We start from the raw sequence: 15,236 nt of genomic DNA on the forward strand, positions 1-15,236 counted from the left end.
TATATAAAAAATAAAGATTGAAAATATATAAAATTTTCTCTATAACTATTACATTTTTATTAGAAAAATAACACTGAGATGAAGCAATTGTATATCTAGCTCGATCAATATTCAGTTTTTAATTTATGCAATATTTTTCAGGAGAGCTTTCATAAAAAAATACTAACTCCACCATGGCGATATCGAACTGTAAGTGCGAGAACAAGAAAGAATGTGTGAAATATTTTTGATATATTTTTGAGAAGATATAATAACGACGTTTTTATTTTCTCTTAACGAATATTATTATTGTATAAATATACACCGTCTATTTTGAAACTGAAGATTAATTTCATTAAATCATTCGGATGACTCTTACTACTTAAAAAACCTCGATTATTTCAAATCAGAGCAAATTTAAAAAGTTATTTTTCATGTCTCATTTCTCGTTTATAACAAATAGAATAATCTGTACGTACAACTAATAAACCCCAATAAATAACATTGGTGCATATAAAATTTCAAATGTACTCACAATATGTGACTAATATAATATTTATGTAATAATCAATATAAATTGCGATTTTAATCGAAAACATTTCAACACTCATTCGTCGCTTTACGTTCGAATTGTAAGAAAACGAATACAAATTTCAGTGCGTTAGATTATACAGTCGTACAATTAGGTCGATATTCTGAATCCTCTTTTATCGATAAAAGTGCCTCTAAAAGTGGCTTATAAACCTTCTGATTGGCTATAAGCCACTTTTAGAGGCACTTTTATCGATAAAAGAGGATTCAGAATATGGACCTTCATGTATTTTGGACTCAGCAAGTGTATACTTACATATTTTGAAGAAAGACGTTGAACAGGCGCGATCAAAAACCAAACTGATTTTCAAACTGGAATAGCAGGAGGGGAGGAAGAACAACTGTCAGAATAACTGAAATAAAATTAATCAATCGTATTCGTAGAAAAATGAAAAGATAACCATTAAATATTATTTGCAAAGTGTTTACCATGAACTTGTCGCTTATGAGTTGCATATATGTTGTACATATAACTTTGCAGGAAAGTATTTCCAAACTTGTTCTCATGTTCTGAAACTTCTTTTCTAAAGTCGTCCAAGGAATTACCTGCTGGAATTTTAAACGTCACTTAGGAAATACTTTGTATATCGAAGCGTCAAAAGTTGTTACAACATTACAATATCCGGGGGAGACGCGAAGAGACGCGAGGAGGCAAAAATACGGAAGAGGACTGATGGAATAGCGGAAGGACGGAACGAAGGAACGAATCGAGCGCGCGCGATTCAAACGGCGATATTGTCGACCAATCAGGATACACCACATGGATACATTCGAGTTGTTGCTCGTTGAGAGATATGAGTGCAACGCGTTGCGTCACTTGATCAAGACGATCGTCAAGCATGTCACGGTTCGTTATTAGATATAAACTTGTTGAGAATCGCCGCGAGGAAAGATGTTACCGGCACTTACGTACTTGTACCAGTGCATATGTGTACACTATGCAAAAGCCGCTAACGTGAACGCTAAACGCAGGGATGCCACGGGCGGTATGCCACCGAACCGTCTCGTCGTCACCTTTGTCTTTATTTCTGGAGTCGCGGTGGCTGTCATCGCCGCATTATTGACACAATATCTACGCAACTTATCCATCGGTCACGACGGTGAGCACAAGATTGATAAACGTATCTACTTTTATAATCACGTCTGCCACGTGTGAGATAAAAATTTATTGCGATATTTACAATACTTATATTTTTTGTAATAAGAATATGAGAGTTGATAGTTGGTTTCGATTCTGTTTTTCAGAGGATGAATTCCGTCATGTGTTTATACCGCTTCCCTCAGAAAATATTTTAAATGTCTACGATGACAGCAAACTTACCTCCGCATTGGGTAACACTGAACTCGATAAAGTGCAAGTTCAGAACATTGCGGCGTTGACAACAGAGGCCCTGACATCTTTGCATTTAGCATTGGAGATGAAATTATCTGGAAAGAAAAATAAAGCTATAAAATTGTTTCAACATGCTGTGGCACTAGCGCCTTGTCATCCAGATATTTTGAATCATTATGGAGAGTTTTTAGAGCATACTCAGAACAATATAATTAAAGCTAATGAATTTTATGTACGTGCTTTGACTTACAAACCAAATCATGAAGGTGCTTTGATGAACAGTCAAAGGACAGCTCGTGTAGTCGAGGAACTCGACAGAATGACGCTTAGACGTATTGACGACAAGAGGAATGCACTATCAATGATACCCGATAACAATGTCGCATTAATACGTGCTAAGAAGGAGGCTTACTTTCAGCATATTTATCATACAGTTGGAATTGAAGGAAACACTATGAATCTGGAACAGACAAGAGCTATAGTCGAGACACGCATTGCAGTCAATGGAAAGAGTATCGATGAACATAATGAAATTCTTGGATTAGATGCTGCCATGAAATATATCAATGCGACCTTGGTCAATAGGTAAGTTTCTAATAATTTTATGAAAAAATCTAAAGTCTTCTTGTTTCTATTCTAATATTTATCATATGTAAATGTTCTAATATTTATTATATGTAAATGTTTCAGGGTAGGGTCCATTTCTATAAAAGATATATTAGAGATACATAGGCGTGTACTAGGGCATGTAGATCCTGTCGAAGGTGGTGAATTTCGAAGGACTCAAGTGTATGTTGGTGGCCATATACCTCCAGGTCCAGATGATATACATTATTTAATGCAGGAGTTTGCATTATGGTTAAATAGTGAACAAGCCATCAGAATGCATCCAGTAAGGTAAGCAAATCTTTCATTTTACATTTATTTTTATCTAAGATTTTGTTCAGAGTTTTAATGTGGAAAATTTGTTTCATAGATATGCGGCTCTCGCACACTATAAATTGGTACATATACATCCGTTTGCTGACGGAAATGGTAGAACGTCTCGGTTGCTCATGAACATGATTCTTATGCAAGCTGGATATCCGCCTGTAATCATTCATAAACAATATCGTCATAAATATTATGAAAATTTGCAATTAGCAAATACTGGAGATGTGAGACCATTTATAAGATTTATAGCAGAATGTACAGAGCAGACATTGGATTTGTTCTTATGGGCAACTACCACATATTCTCAACAAGTTCCTGCTCTGAGCCAAGAGACTCTATTTACGAAAAGACATAATACATTTATTTTAGATGCTGAGAGCAATGAAATATTGGAAAATGATTAAGAACTAAAATATATTAAGTCAAAATTTGAAATATTTTTGAGACCAAAGAACGTTAAAATGTGATTTGTACCTATATCATTATTTATTAATAATTTAATTTTTAAACTCGAATAATTCAAAGATCGAACAATTTACATGAAGATCAAGATATGGAATAATTGTTAGAATCAAATCCATTCACAAACAAGATTACAGAGCTAAAGCATATCGCCCTTATTAATCTGTAATTATTTATGAAAATAAATGTATGTATGTGCGTGTGTGTGTGTGTGTTTGTGCGTGTGCGGTTGTGCTATTTAAAAGCTGCCAATTTATTTTATTGCATATCCATGTAAATATGAATCTTCCATTGTGTTGTACAAAATATAAATTAATTTATGATATATTTGAAATGTATATATATAAATTAATTTATGATATATTTGAAATGTATATATATATAATGTAATAGAATATATAAATTATATAATTGTGTATATTAATCATATAACATCGATTTAAAACAAAAATAAATTTGCTGCGCATTAATTATGCAATAATACAAAGCATATTTCTTTAAATTATAAAATTAATAAGATTAATTTGTGTAATTATATATAATCCAAATTATATTATAACTTTCATATATATTATTCTTAGAAAAACCAGTGAAAGGTTCATAAAATGTCGCAAAAGAATGTTCAAAAGATACTATACCATTATATTAGTAAAGAAAGATTTACATTTGTATTTATTAAATTTATTTACAGTAGTTTTAACTTTGACTTAGAAATCTACATCGATCATTTTTTGTCACAATCGATCCTTGACTTTTCAAACTGATAAAAGCAAAAAAGCTCCTTTCTAAAATCAAAAGGATAGATGTAACATTCATCCTTACACTCTTCAAATCCCTCGTATTATCAAATGCGATTTTATTCCAATTGGAGCAAACATCGGTGGACACAGGTGGACATGGCAACCGAAAGGCAGCATTTCTGGGGACTCCTAGTGACCCAAGGCGCTATTAAATTTGTCGCATGACAAGCTCGTCCGACATACCAATTGGCTGACATTGTAAGAAACCATGGAAATCCTAGAAATCCTCTATTCGCTAACCAATCGGCACGTCCGGCCGCCTCGGCGAATAAAACGTCACCCTCGCGTCGCTGAAAATCCGTTATAAACGGCATCGCTCGACGCAATCCGCCAAGTAAACACTCGCCGTAGTGTCGTCGCGCGGAGAGGATGTTTACCCGAGTACCAACGTTCGCGTAACCGACGAGTCGATCGCGCATTTGCGGAAGCGAGACGGGACGTTAACCAAGTGTACGGAGACGATAATACCCGCTCGCGTCTTCCCGTCCCTTTACGTTGTCGGTCAATCTCGTCGCTCGAGCGCAAGAGATGACAGCGGGACGTTCGAGAGACACGAGGGATCGCTCAATCGAGAGATTGATTCGCGGCCTCAGATAATAATCGCGTCGTCGCTCTTCGCGGAATCGCCATCGAGCACCCCGCGCCGCCCAGCAGTCGAAGCGCGCAATCGATAACCCCACGGGCGCTTTTTGCGCTGGGCGAAAGATCGTAATGGCGAGAGCGTGGCGTCGAGGACGATAGAGCGTGGCCGGAGTGGGAGACGGTGGTAAAAACAATGCCGAGTTGCCGAGGAGCAGCGCGTAAGTGAAGGAATATCCGAACGAGAGCGCGGTACTTTCGCGTAGCGTACCGATTCGCGGAGAGGCAGAGCGTAATCTCTGGTGCAAGTATGTGTACGTGTGTGCGTGTGTCCGTGTCTGTGTGCGTGCGTGTGCGCGCGCTTCCGGTGCGTCAGTTTTTTACCGCGGTAGCCTGCCGCTCGGCGATTTCTTCGACGAGAGTGCTCGCCCCGTAACGTAATTAACCTCACGCACGATGTTACACTCGGTGAAATACCTTGTCCGTGCGCGTGTATACGCGTGTATGTATGTTTGCGTTGAAGATTTATTTCATTTACCTTACCTCGAATATTTACGGAGAAACGAGTCGCTTAACGAGTGGTGTTGGTGAATAAATATAATAAAGTATGAAATGTTTGAAAATAGTATGACTGCTTCTTCGTGGCTTCTTAAAGCCGATGAATAAGATGTACTTTTCGTATATTTAAATTTACAATGTTTTATCGTCGTGGATTTGGTTATATTATATTTGCGATATAATTGATTCGTGTAATCTTTAAATATTGCACGCGCGCGAGCGAATTTTCCATTTAAAATCTCGCCATATGCGTGTATGTGTGTCTCCGTTTAAAAAAAAAGTTTCCAATATTTATGGGATTTTGTTCTCTTTGTTAGTGAATTGACGTAGCAGTGGGAGGAGACATGCCAAAATATCACATATTCTTGTAAAAATAGCATGACAAAAATCCGGATTGGCGGCAGACGATGCGCTCGAATTCGCGCTTTGTCGCGTATTGTTGCTGTATACAATAGAGAAAAACTTTTTGTTTCCTGAAATTTCAACTTGGTGAAAAATTAAGAAAATGTAATTAAAAGTAATTAAAGTAAAATACGAGTAGAATAAGGACATTTTTTGCCCCAAATCTAATGTTCCAACCATTTTGAAAAGTAAATTTTGTTAGAATTTCAAGTATATGATTATATAAAAGAAGAAAATATTTAATATTTAAGAATTAATAGCTGCAATAAGTATTTATACGAGAGAGAATGATTTTACAAAGTAGAAAAAAATTCTTTCATTTTTTTTCTGTTTTACTAAGAAATTGGAACATTTGTATGATTCCAGATTGCTGACAAAGAAGATTTATTTCTTATAGATGTGGACAAAAATATGCATAGATATCACTTTTAATTAATTCATTACCTTTCGAATATGGATGATGAAGAAGGAACTTCAAGTTCTGGACCTATGTCTTCGTTGAATAGTTTGTTCTCGTTCACCAGTCCCGCTGTGAAAAAATTGCTTGGATGGAAACAAGGAGACGAAGAAGAGAAATGGGCGGAAAAAGCGGTCGACTCATTGGTGAAAAAATTGAAGAAGCGTAAAGGAGCAATCGAAGAATTGGAGCGAGCATTGAGCTGTCCTGGCACACCAAGCAAATGCGTAACGATTCCTCGAAGCTTAGATGGTAGACTACAAGTTTCCCATCGCAAAGGCTTGCCACATGTGATATATTGCAGAGTCTGGCGATGGCCGGATCTCCAATCGCATCATGAACTAAAACCATTGGAACTATGTCAATATCCATTCTCTGCCAAGCAGAAGGAAGTTTGTATTAATCCCTATCACTATAAAAGAGTGGAGAGCCCAGTGCTGCCGCCGGTATTGGTTCCTAGACACTCAGAGTATGCTCCTGGTCATTCTTTGTTGCCTTTTCAACAATTGGCCGATCCAAGCATGCCGCACAATGTGTCCTACTCATCCAGCGGCTTCAACGCTAGCTCTACAGGTGGTGTCAATCCGACGTCGCCCATGTCCTCTGTCGGTTCTGTGCCAAGCCCAGGGAGCGCAACTTTGCCGAATCCTCAGAGTCCGTACGGTACTAATGGATTACCAGAGACGCCACCGCCAGCATATTCTCCGCCAGAAGATGGCTCGCAGACCGGACAAACCTCGTCGTCAGATTCGGTTCCAATGGATACGAGCGCACCCATCGAATCAGCTACACCTGTGTGTTATCAAGAACCACCCTACTGGGCTTCGATCGCATACTATGAGTTAAATTGTCGAGTGGGCGAGGTGTTTCATTGTCAAACGCACTCAGTAGTTATTGACGGCTTTACAAATCCGAGCAATAACTCTGATCGCTTTTGTCTTGGACAACTATCCAATGTAAATCGAAATTCCACAATAGAAAATACAAGGCGACACATAGGCAAAGGAGTGCATTTGTACTATGTTGGCGGTGAAGTTTATGCCGAATGTCTGTCTGATTCGGCAATATTTGTACAATCTAGAAACTGTAATCACCATCATGGATTTCATCCTAGCACAGTTTGTAAAATTCCACCAGGATGTTCGTTGAAGATATTCAACAATCAGGAATTCGCTCAGCTTTTGTCGCAAAGTGTAAATCATGGTTTTGAAGCTGTCTATGAGTTAACAAAGATGTGTACAATTAGGTAATTCATTATAATTTAATGCAGAGATAATTAATAATAATAATATATATAACTGTATGGTAAATAAAAACTTTTTTTATTCACAGAATGTCATTTGTAAAAGGATGGGGTGCTGAATATCATAGACAAGATGTTACATCAACTCCTTGCTGGATCGAAGCACATTTACATGGACCTTTGCAATGGTTGGATAAAGTGTTAACACAGATGGGTCCGCCCCATAACGCCATAAGTTCAGTGTCATAAATAATATACACATCCTACAACAAAATGTTCATTATAAGAAAAGGACATTAGTCTCGATGCACTTTTAAGAGTTTAAGGCTATTGACCATAATTGCCATAATTGTGAGAATTGTGAAGACCATGCACAGAGACATGTTTGACAACAATTACAGCTGTAAGTTACTTTATGTTATACTAATATTAAACTTTTAAAAATAAGAGACGATGCTGAAATAAAAATATGTTTGAAAGAAATATAAATAATTACGAGAAATGTTACATAAAAAAATAAGAATATTTAACAGTGATCTCTGGAAGCTATCGTGATCGCGTAATGTATACATTTAGATGCTATAAAACTCTTTGGCTGTTATATAGGAAAAGAATTATAGAAGTATAATGATATATATGTGTAAAAAAAGAAATATTTTTCAAATCTATTCATCAGTCGTAATACTTTATTTTATATGGAGACTTATTGTGTGTGTGAAGGTATTTGTCAAGTGTTATGCCACAAATCTTTTTCTAGGCGATTTTAAAATTTATTGTGATGATAAAAGATATACATATAACATGAGATTACAGCTGCTTAACAAAGAAAATAAATTCTCCGAATTATGGAAAGGGAACGAAAAAAGATATTCTCTGTCGATCAATAGTAATGATTATATCTGTTATGTGTGTGTTTTAAAAATATTTTTACATCTCTAAGTAGATCTATTCAAATTTTTCGCTAAAACGATTGATGATATAGCAGTCTTTTATTGAAACACAATGCGATCTGTATTTCAATGTAAGACGTTGGACGTTGATCTCACGTTGACTGTTGGAAGTTAACTGCGTCCAATGATATATTGAAACGTCGAATACATTAATTTGTAGAAAGAGATTTATGATTCATGGCCTTGCTCCATCTCTGTATAGATTACATTGCATTGTACTCTTCTCGATTATCGCATCATGTACCATATGATTCAACGCTTTCCATATATTACAATTTCTAAAAACACATTACACATTTAGGTAAGTTTTATGTGTCATAAATATATGAAATTTTATGTGCTGTACAAATTCTATATGGGAGAATCGTATATACTTGTATATGTGTGTACAAGTGTATGTTTAATGAAGAAGTCATCTGTTAGTAAGTTTATACATTGCTGGATGAGAAGTTATTTTTACAAAAATTGGAGTTGCTCTTGATATTACTTTGTTTGTTACTTTTATATGCTGCAAAAGGTGCCAAAAAGAACGGTATATATTCGCATAATACATTTATAATTTATGCACTGTGATATTTTGTCAAAGAAATACAATTCTTTCTAATCACGTTCCCAAAGTAATCGCAAATCAAGTATTTCGAAAATACATCGATGCCTTTGAATATGTTAGCCGTCAGATATTAACAGTGCCTATATAGACAATACTACCTTTTTTCACTGCCGTTTGCTGTCACTTGTTTGCCGATATGTGCCTAGCTGTGATTCTTTGCTATTCGATTTGGCAAATTTACAATTCGGTGATGAACAAAAGAAAGTACGAGAGAGAATAAAAATACTTGCCTAATTACAATTCCGTGATAAACAAAAGGAAGTACTAAGAAATAAGATATTTGCCTGATTAATGATTAAGTGATAAGGAAAGTATGACAAAATGTTGTAACTTACAATTGCATTATGTTAAATATGTGTGACGTGCGTGTGATGAGGAAAGATTAAATTTCAAGTTGAATAGAACTACTGTTTGGTACAAACATTAATGTCAACGAAATGCTGCTTTATTCCGTATTGCATAATATGGTACAATTGTACAAGCGATGGAGACAATAATCAACGATTATAGAAAAAAAAGAGATAAAATGTAAAATACATTTTCAGCGCGTTCTAACTGTGGCAATTTATTGTTTGATATAACGATAATTAATTGGATCGACTTTTGCACGAAGAAATTGATCAGGAAATAGATATCCTGTATCAGAAGATGAAATAAGTGTAGAAAAGAAAGATACCATATATATGCAAAAAAAAACCGTTGTGAATTTATTTCCGATTTAATTACTTCCTGCAGAACATGATCCAATATGTCTGAAATTCTCATCGATATATACAAACGAATTAGAGATCTCTTATAGCGACAATGCTGCATCATAATTTGCATAAACGAAATCGAATGGCTAACTGATTAGAATGGAGTTATGAGATCTTTTACGAGCACATTGAGCTCCATCATAAGTTTGAAGTGAGCATGATGTGCATTATTGTAAGACATGTAAATAGTTTCTCACATGCAACATTAGATTTACAGCTTGTATCTCTCACCAGTCTTCGTTTTCTTGCTAACTGAAATCGCAAAGCCCGTTTACAAAGCAACCTCGCTTGAATCTTTCCAATCCTAATCTTCGAAAGGAAATATAATTTCTTCAAAGTCTGCGAAAATTCGATTTCAAACTTAACGCTTTCAAAAATTGATAGAACACTGTATTTTTTTTTGCGTGTCGCCCAAGTTTGTGCCTTGGATGCCTTTTATATTATGTAGTTGTGTAAAATATGATACGTATGCAATTTTGGAAATATGTATTGTGAAATAGCAAGAGACCTGGAATGCGTGTGTTGTATCCGAAAATGCACAAACCATTTTCTCATTCGAAAAGAAAAAAATTGTATAAAAAATGCCCTCGACTATGTCCATTCTTGTAAAATAAATGTATAATTCTGTATATTTGCACTGTAGCGTCACATTATAGCATATAATATTTACACGTTAGTATCAAATGTAGTTGCCTGATATCGGTTTTATTTGCCTAGTGATTGCACTCGATATATTTATGCGATTCAAATTTTCCAAAAAAAATTGAAGATTGCTTTAAAAATTCCGTGCCTTGGAAACATTAAAGTACGAAAAGAATCGAACACTTTTGCAATAGATATTGCAACCAAATAAATTAACACTCAATGCTACTTGTCATTTTAAACATGAATGCATTTATATTACACCTGATAATTAATGTAACGAATATATATTTTTTGATTAATCTATTAACAGTTGTGTATTGTAAACCATTTTCATGTCACAGAATACTTTAGAAATTCGTTCATCACTTCTGACATAGAAGCTCTTCGGTTCGTTTTATAGAAAAGTCTATTAATGTAAAGGCCGTGAAGAATAAATAGATGAGCGATAGAAATGCAAAGGAGCGATTTGAAAACGGGCTCGCGATATTCCAACACGTCAGCAACTATATATACATACATGTATATGCATGTATTCAGGTAATCAAGCGTGATTAATCATATTGATTAATCATATTGCTGTCACGTTGCCAACAATAATACAATTGTTGGCAATATGACAGCAACCTCATAGACAATTGGCTATCTGGATATGTACATATATATGTATCATTAGTTATGTGTAATGAAAATACGTTTTCAAAGAGAGAGAGAGAATTCATTCCATGTTATATACCGTTAGAGAAGATAAATGCGGATTTTTTCCCCCGATTTCTCGGTATGCTCATGTGGCTATATCGTGCTCACATAACTATCAGCGACGACGTAGACACACGAGCTTCCTCTATCTGTACAGATCATTTCCTCTGCGAGAGAATGAGTTTGTTTCATAGTTATCGCAAGACTATACAGTTAATGCACATTAGCTGCCAAATACAGCATGTAATATATTTTATTTCGTTTTTTAGCATTCTTTTCTTCGTCGTAAAAAAAGACATTTTATGTTCAGAGCACGGTATTTTTTAATCGTATATACATAATATAGAGTGAAATGATAGAAAAAAATATTTATGTTGAATGTAATATGTTATAGGAATTCGACAAACTAATGTAAATGATTAGCCCAGATTACACATATATAGTCTGCTCCTTGAGCAAAGAAAATATTGAACTGTCGAATGTGTACACGTTCCAGCATTAATCACATCGAGCATTTCGTGTACTAGAAGATATTCGTCATCATTGCTTGAGAGGTCATCATTATTGCTAAACGAGATTTTTAATGTTTGGCTGAAAATGTGCCCATGAGATGTGTCAGACAACATTTTAGGATAAATTCTTCGTGATCAGCTGTATGTATTATATATATATATACCGTTCGATATATAAAGTTACTCGTCGGTCTCGTTTACACGCCTTCACCTATACATGCATTTCTGGTAATTATTGTCTTGTGCAGCTCTATCAAGTACGAAATAAAATGCCTACCTGTGTATGTCTATGTGCGATTAAATATCATGATTGTATTTGTTTCATAATTACACATTTGACGATCCGTTCTCCATCCTGGATCCCTTCGTCGATGAGGCATCACATCATTGAAATAATGTGACGATAAAATCTTATTGAAAAAAATTAAATCTAAAATTTTAATTACCTATAACGATGTAAATGGAAAAATTAAATATTACAAACGGAAAGAGATTGTTTAAAAATCAGAAAATATACTTACACAATAACACAATTCTCTATATAAACAATCATATAAAATTAATTTCTCTACTCGCGTGTACTATTCTTTTTTCAATTTTATTGGAGTACGCTGATCAGGATGAGGAGCGTAGCGTATTATAATATCCATTTTTTAATTTGATTTATTTCATTCATAAAGCAACAACGTGAAATCTCTCATACGTATCCAAAATCTTTCTGTGCACATCGAATTAGAATAGTTTGGAAATCGATTAAGTACGACATACAATGGAAAGGCGGAGGAAAGACAGTGTAGGGATACGTGTCATGTTTGATTTACTCGTCTCCCGCATAAATTATTAGATTATAAAAAAATAAGAAGTATATTAACATCTTTTAGATATATTAAGCTTCGTCTCTCTATCACTATTCTTATGTTAAAAAATATTATTTGTTTTTGCACGCGCGCGCTCGCACGAGATGATAAAACGCGATTTTTTTCATGAAAAAAGCTAACAAAATTTATATATATGGAACTACTGATATATGCCTGAGTTACAGCAGTCGTGAACTGCATCGATTGTTTAAGGTTTATTAAGACGATATATTTAACAATCATTGAGAAGCGTAGTATCGGATACGTAAGAAAAAATATGAAATTTTTCAATCAATAAAGCATGATATTAATACGGAGAGAGTCACAGCTTCAGATTACATAATACTATCAATAAAGATTAGAAAAAAATGCCGTCGGTGGAAAATATAACTATCTCGTTAATTTAACAATAATTTCAAACAATTTTTTATATTACTCTCCGCGCTATATTTTATTTTTATATATAAATCGTATCTTCTTATCAACACAGGAATACTCTGTTACTCCTATCTCCGTGTTATTGTTATTTTATTCATCTATAAGCTTCGATAGAGATCTCGAGTAACATTTTCCCAATTATGATCAGAATAATTCTATACCTACGTTTACAAAATTGGGCGTACACATGATCGTTCTGTCGCATGAGAATTTTACGTATACATAGGAAAATGGACACTTAAAATGAAATTTTCAAGAGAGAAGTAATTATGATGTGCAATATATTATTTTTTTTAATTTTCTATTGTCTAATGTGACTGCAGCAAGCATATTTTTTTACAATTATCTTGGTGATACAATATCTTTACCAATTTGCAATTACACTAGCCATTGAACCTTAATTCAATTAGTGGTATGTTAAATATGTACATTGAATTATAAACACACACCGAAAATCATTAATAAAATATTTTTAAAATTTATTTTCTTTCTTCATAGATGCTGAAACTTATTTTGTGAATACTAGCTTGATTTATACATGTAATATATGTAAAAAACTATATTTTTAACCTTTATATAATCAATTTCAATCTTTATATATAATTTCATTTGAAATATAATATTATTATATTGTACCACCATTAATTGTGATGAATTTGAGAGAATGTAAAAATCAGAAAACGAGATAGCAGAGAGCGACAAAAATTTATAACTTTATATCTTATGAAGCAATTTCTGTTAAAAGAAAGCGATATATCAATAGAATATGAAATTTATCAACTTTATCTCAATAAAGCGTGATAAAAATTAATGATATTCGATTAGACGCACTCGTAGTAAAGCTTACACACGCATGTTAGAATCATGTGTGATTTAATAGAGTGAGGAAAAAAACAAGAGTATGCGTTGACAAATCAAATGAAGATTTTAATCTCATACTTTTAATAACGTAAGAAAAAAAAGAGGACCGTTTAATGTGCCGTCGACGATATTAATACTAAAAAACTTAAATCCGAATTTGGATGAGCGCCGCGCTGTGCAATTTCTTATGAGCTAAGAGTTACATCTTTTTCGAAATCAGTCGTTATTTGGTTTACGAATGTCGTCGATAACTACGCCCGTGTATGTATGTGTGTATATGCGTATGTGGATAAGTGTACAAAGTATCACTATGATATATATATATATTTTTTCATTCCTCCTCAGCATACTAAGGCTTTTCCTGCTCGTCCGATATTATACTAGGTCCCTCGTAATAATACACCTAGCATTCTGAATCTAAAACTGTGTATTGATCTGATTTCATAGTTGACGCATTATTATTCGCGATGGTACTTTGCATTTCGAAAACGGACGAATTGTGTACACGAGTACGTATCGACGGCTTAAAATTTCTACGGTAATCTTAGTGCGGCCCAAAAATGTGTAAAACGCGTAAGAATTCGTTTTAGAAACATGTAATTACATACTGGTAAAACTTTGTTTACTAAGCTAAATAAAAAAATTGTATATATTTAGGGTATCTTTACGAACGATTCCACGCGATCACTCAAAATTTTTCTACGTTCTCAAACTAAAAGAAACAAAAAAATCCCGACTAAAAATTCTCCGTGAATTCTCGCAGAGACGCGACGAACAAATCCAATACGTAAAAACAAAAATTTGATTTCTTTTTTTGCGAATTCTTAAAGAATTATTTTTATTATTTTACTATGCATACTTCAATTTTATTTCTTTATTTATATATCCTCTTTGTAGGATTCTGTCGTTTCGCTCAAAGAATCATTCGAGAAGAATCGTTATATAATACAGGATCGCTAGGGTGAGTTTTATACGAGTCGAGCTCCTTGCTTTCTCATCAACATACCTTTCGTAGCAATTTCGAAGGCAAGACGGAGTTTTATTACATTTTGCGTTCATGTGTCGCACTAGTGTCATGTATACTTGCTTTTCGCGCGCTTGTAATTATAAAGATCAATACACACATAAGAAGCGGGCTTTTCTCATCGATGAGAGAGAGAGAAATAATTACTTTTTGTGTCTTTTTTCGTTTCGCAATCGTTAAAATATCATTCTTAATTGTACCGCGTTGAAACGTTGCGCGTTCGGGTCATCTTCTGACTGATTTGTTCCTCCTGTAAGAGCTGCCCGCGAAATTGGCTGACTTGATCGAGCGCGGCATTGAGGATGTCACGTTGCTGTATTAGCAACTGCTCCCATTTTTGGACATATGCTGCAACAGATAACACGCACACCCGTCAGAGCACCCAACAGCATGATTAGACACATCGGCTTAGCATAATTAAGATTTATATCGGAGATACATAGAGATGATGTGTATTACAAATACGAAGGACGGAGAGCTATTCTCCCTGCTTTATTTTAATATTGTATTTAACTTTACAGTAACTTCATAAAACGTAGTTAATTAACATG

At 34.5% G+C, this 15,236-nt stretch overlaps 4 protein-coding genes and 1 long non-coding RNA gene across 17 annotated transcripts in view; 3 read left to right on the forward strand and 2 right to left on the reverse strand.

Moving 5' to 3' along the window:
• LOC145967294 (MAP/microtubule affinity-regulating kinase 3-like) overlaps positions 1–483 on the forward strand; it is a 206,120-nt gene extending 205,637 nt beyond the window's left edge. For all 4 annotated transcript variants that reach the window (XM_083092049.1, XM_083092050.1, XM_083092051.1 and 1 more), the window contains one exon: positions 142–483. In XM_083092049.1, the coding sequence (XP_082948175.1) occupies positions 142–219 (78 nt within the window). In that variant the 3' untranslated portion in view covers positions 220–483. The remainder of the gene's footprint in view (positions 1–141) is intronic.
• LOC145967297 (uncharacterized) overlaps positions 1–1,242 on the reverse strand; it is a 130,657-nt gene extending 129,415 nt beyond the window's left edge. Inside the window, exons 1-2 of the long non-coding RNA XR_014437332.1 lie at positions 1,000–1,242; positions 827–923 (exon numbers count right to left, since the gene is read on the reverse strand). This is a non-coding gene — a long non-coding RNA (uncharacterized LOC145967297). The remainder of the gene's footprint in view (positions 1–826; positions 924–999) is intronic.
• A 100-nt stretch (positions 1,243–1,342) lies between these two features.
• On the forward strand, positions 1,343–3,991 carry Fic (FIC domain protein adenylyltransferase). Its single transcript, XM_083092053.1, has 4 exons — positions 1,343–1,670; positions 1,816–2,488; positions 2,594–2,800; positions 2,880–3,991. The coding sequence occupies exons 1-4, from the start codon at positions 1,463–1,465 to the stop codon at positions 3,238–3,240; spliced, it is 1,449 nt and encodes a 482-aa protein (XP_082948179.1). The 5' UTR covers positions 1,343–1,462; the 3' UTR covers positions 3,241–3,991.
• A 213-nt stretch (positions 3,992–4,204) lies between these two features.
• Positions 4,205–14,897, forward strand: Mad (mothers against decapentaplegic homolog 1). 8 transcript variants are annotated; one of them, XM_083092057.1, is made up of 4 exons: positions 4,425–5,179; positions 5,553–5,742; positions 6,004–7,340; positions 7,427–14,897. In XM_083092057.1, exons 3-4 carry the CDS (start codon positions 6,091–6,093, stop codon positions 7,584–7,586), a joined length of 1,410 nt encoding a protein of 469 aa, XP_082948183.1. In that variant the 5' UTR covers positions 4,425–5,179; positions 5,553–5,742; positions 6,004–6,090; the 3' UTR covers positions 7,587–14,897. The 8 variants fall into 8 exon arrangements, with proteins under 8 accessions (XP_082948188.1, XP_082948183.1, XP_082948186.1 ...); XM_083092060.1 differs by having other exon boundaries at positions 4,425–4,985; XM_083092061.1 differs by having other exon boundaries at positions 4,425–4,898.
• Klp10a (kinesin-like protein 10A) overlaps positions 13,707–15,236 on the reverse strand; it is a 32,342-nt gene continuing 30,812 nt past the window's right edge. For all 3 annotated transcript variants that reach the window (XM_083092042.1, XM_083092043.1, XM_083092046.1), the window contains one exon: positions 13,707–15,033. In XM_083092042.1, coding sequence (XP_082948168.1) covers positions 14,876–15,033 — 158 coding nt within the window. In that variant the 3' untranslated portion in view covers positions 13,707–14,875. The remainder of the gene's footprint in view (positions 15,034–15,236) is intronic.

The sequence above is a fragment of the Camponotus vicinus genome, unplaced genomic scaffold (genome assembly GCF_025532165.1).
Source record: "Camponotus vicinus isolate PSW18456_S1 unplaced genomic scaffold, iyCamVici1.0 SCAF_2, whole genome shotgun sequence".
In the NCBI taxonomy this organism is placed as follows: Eukaryota; Metazoa; Arthropoda; class Insecta; order Hymenoptera; family Formicidae; genus Camponotus; species Camponotus vicinus.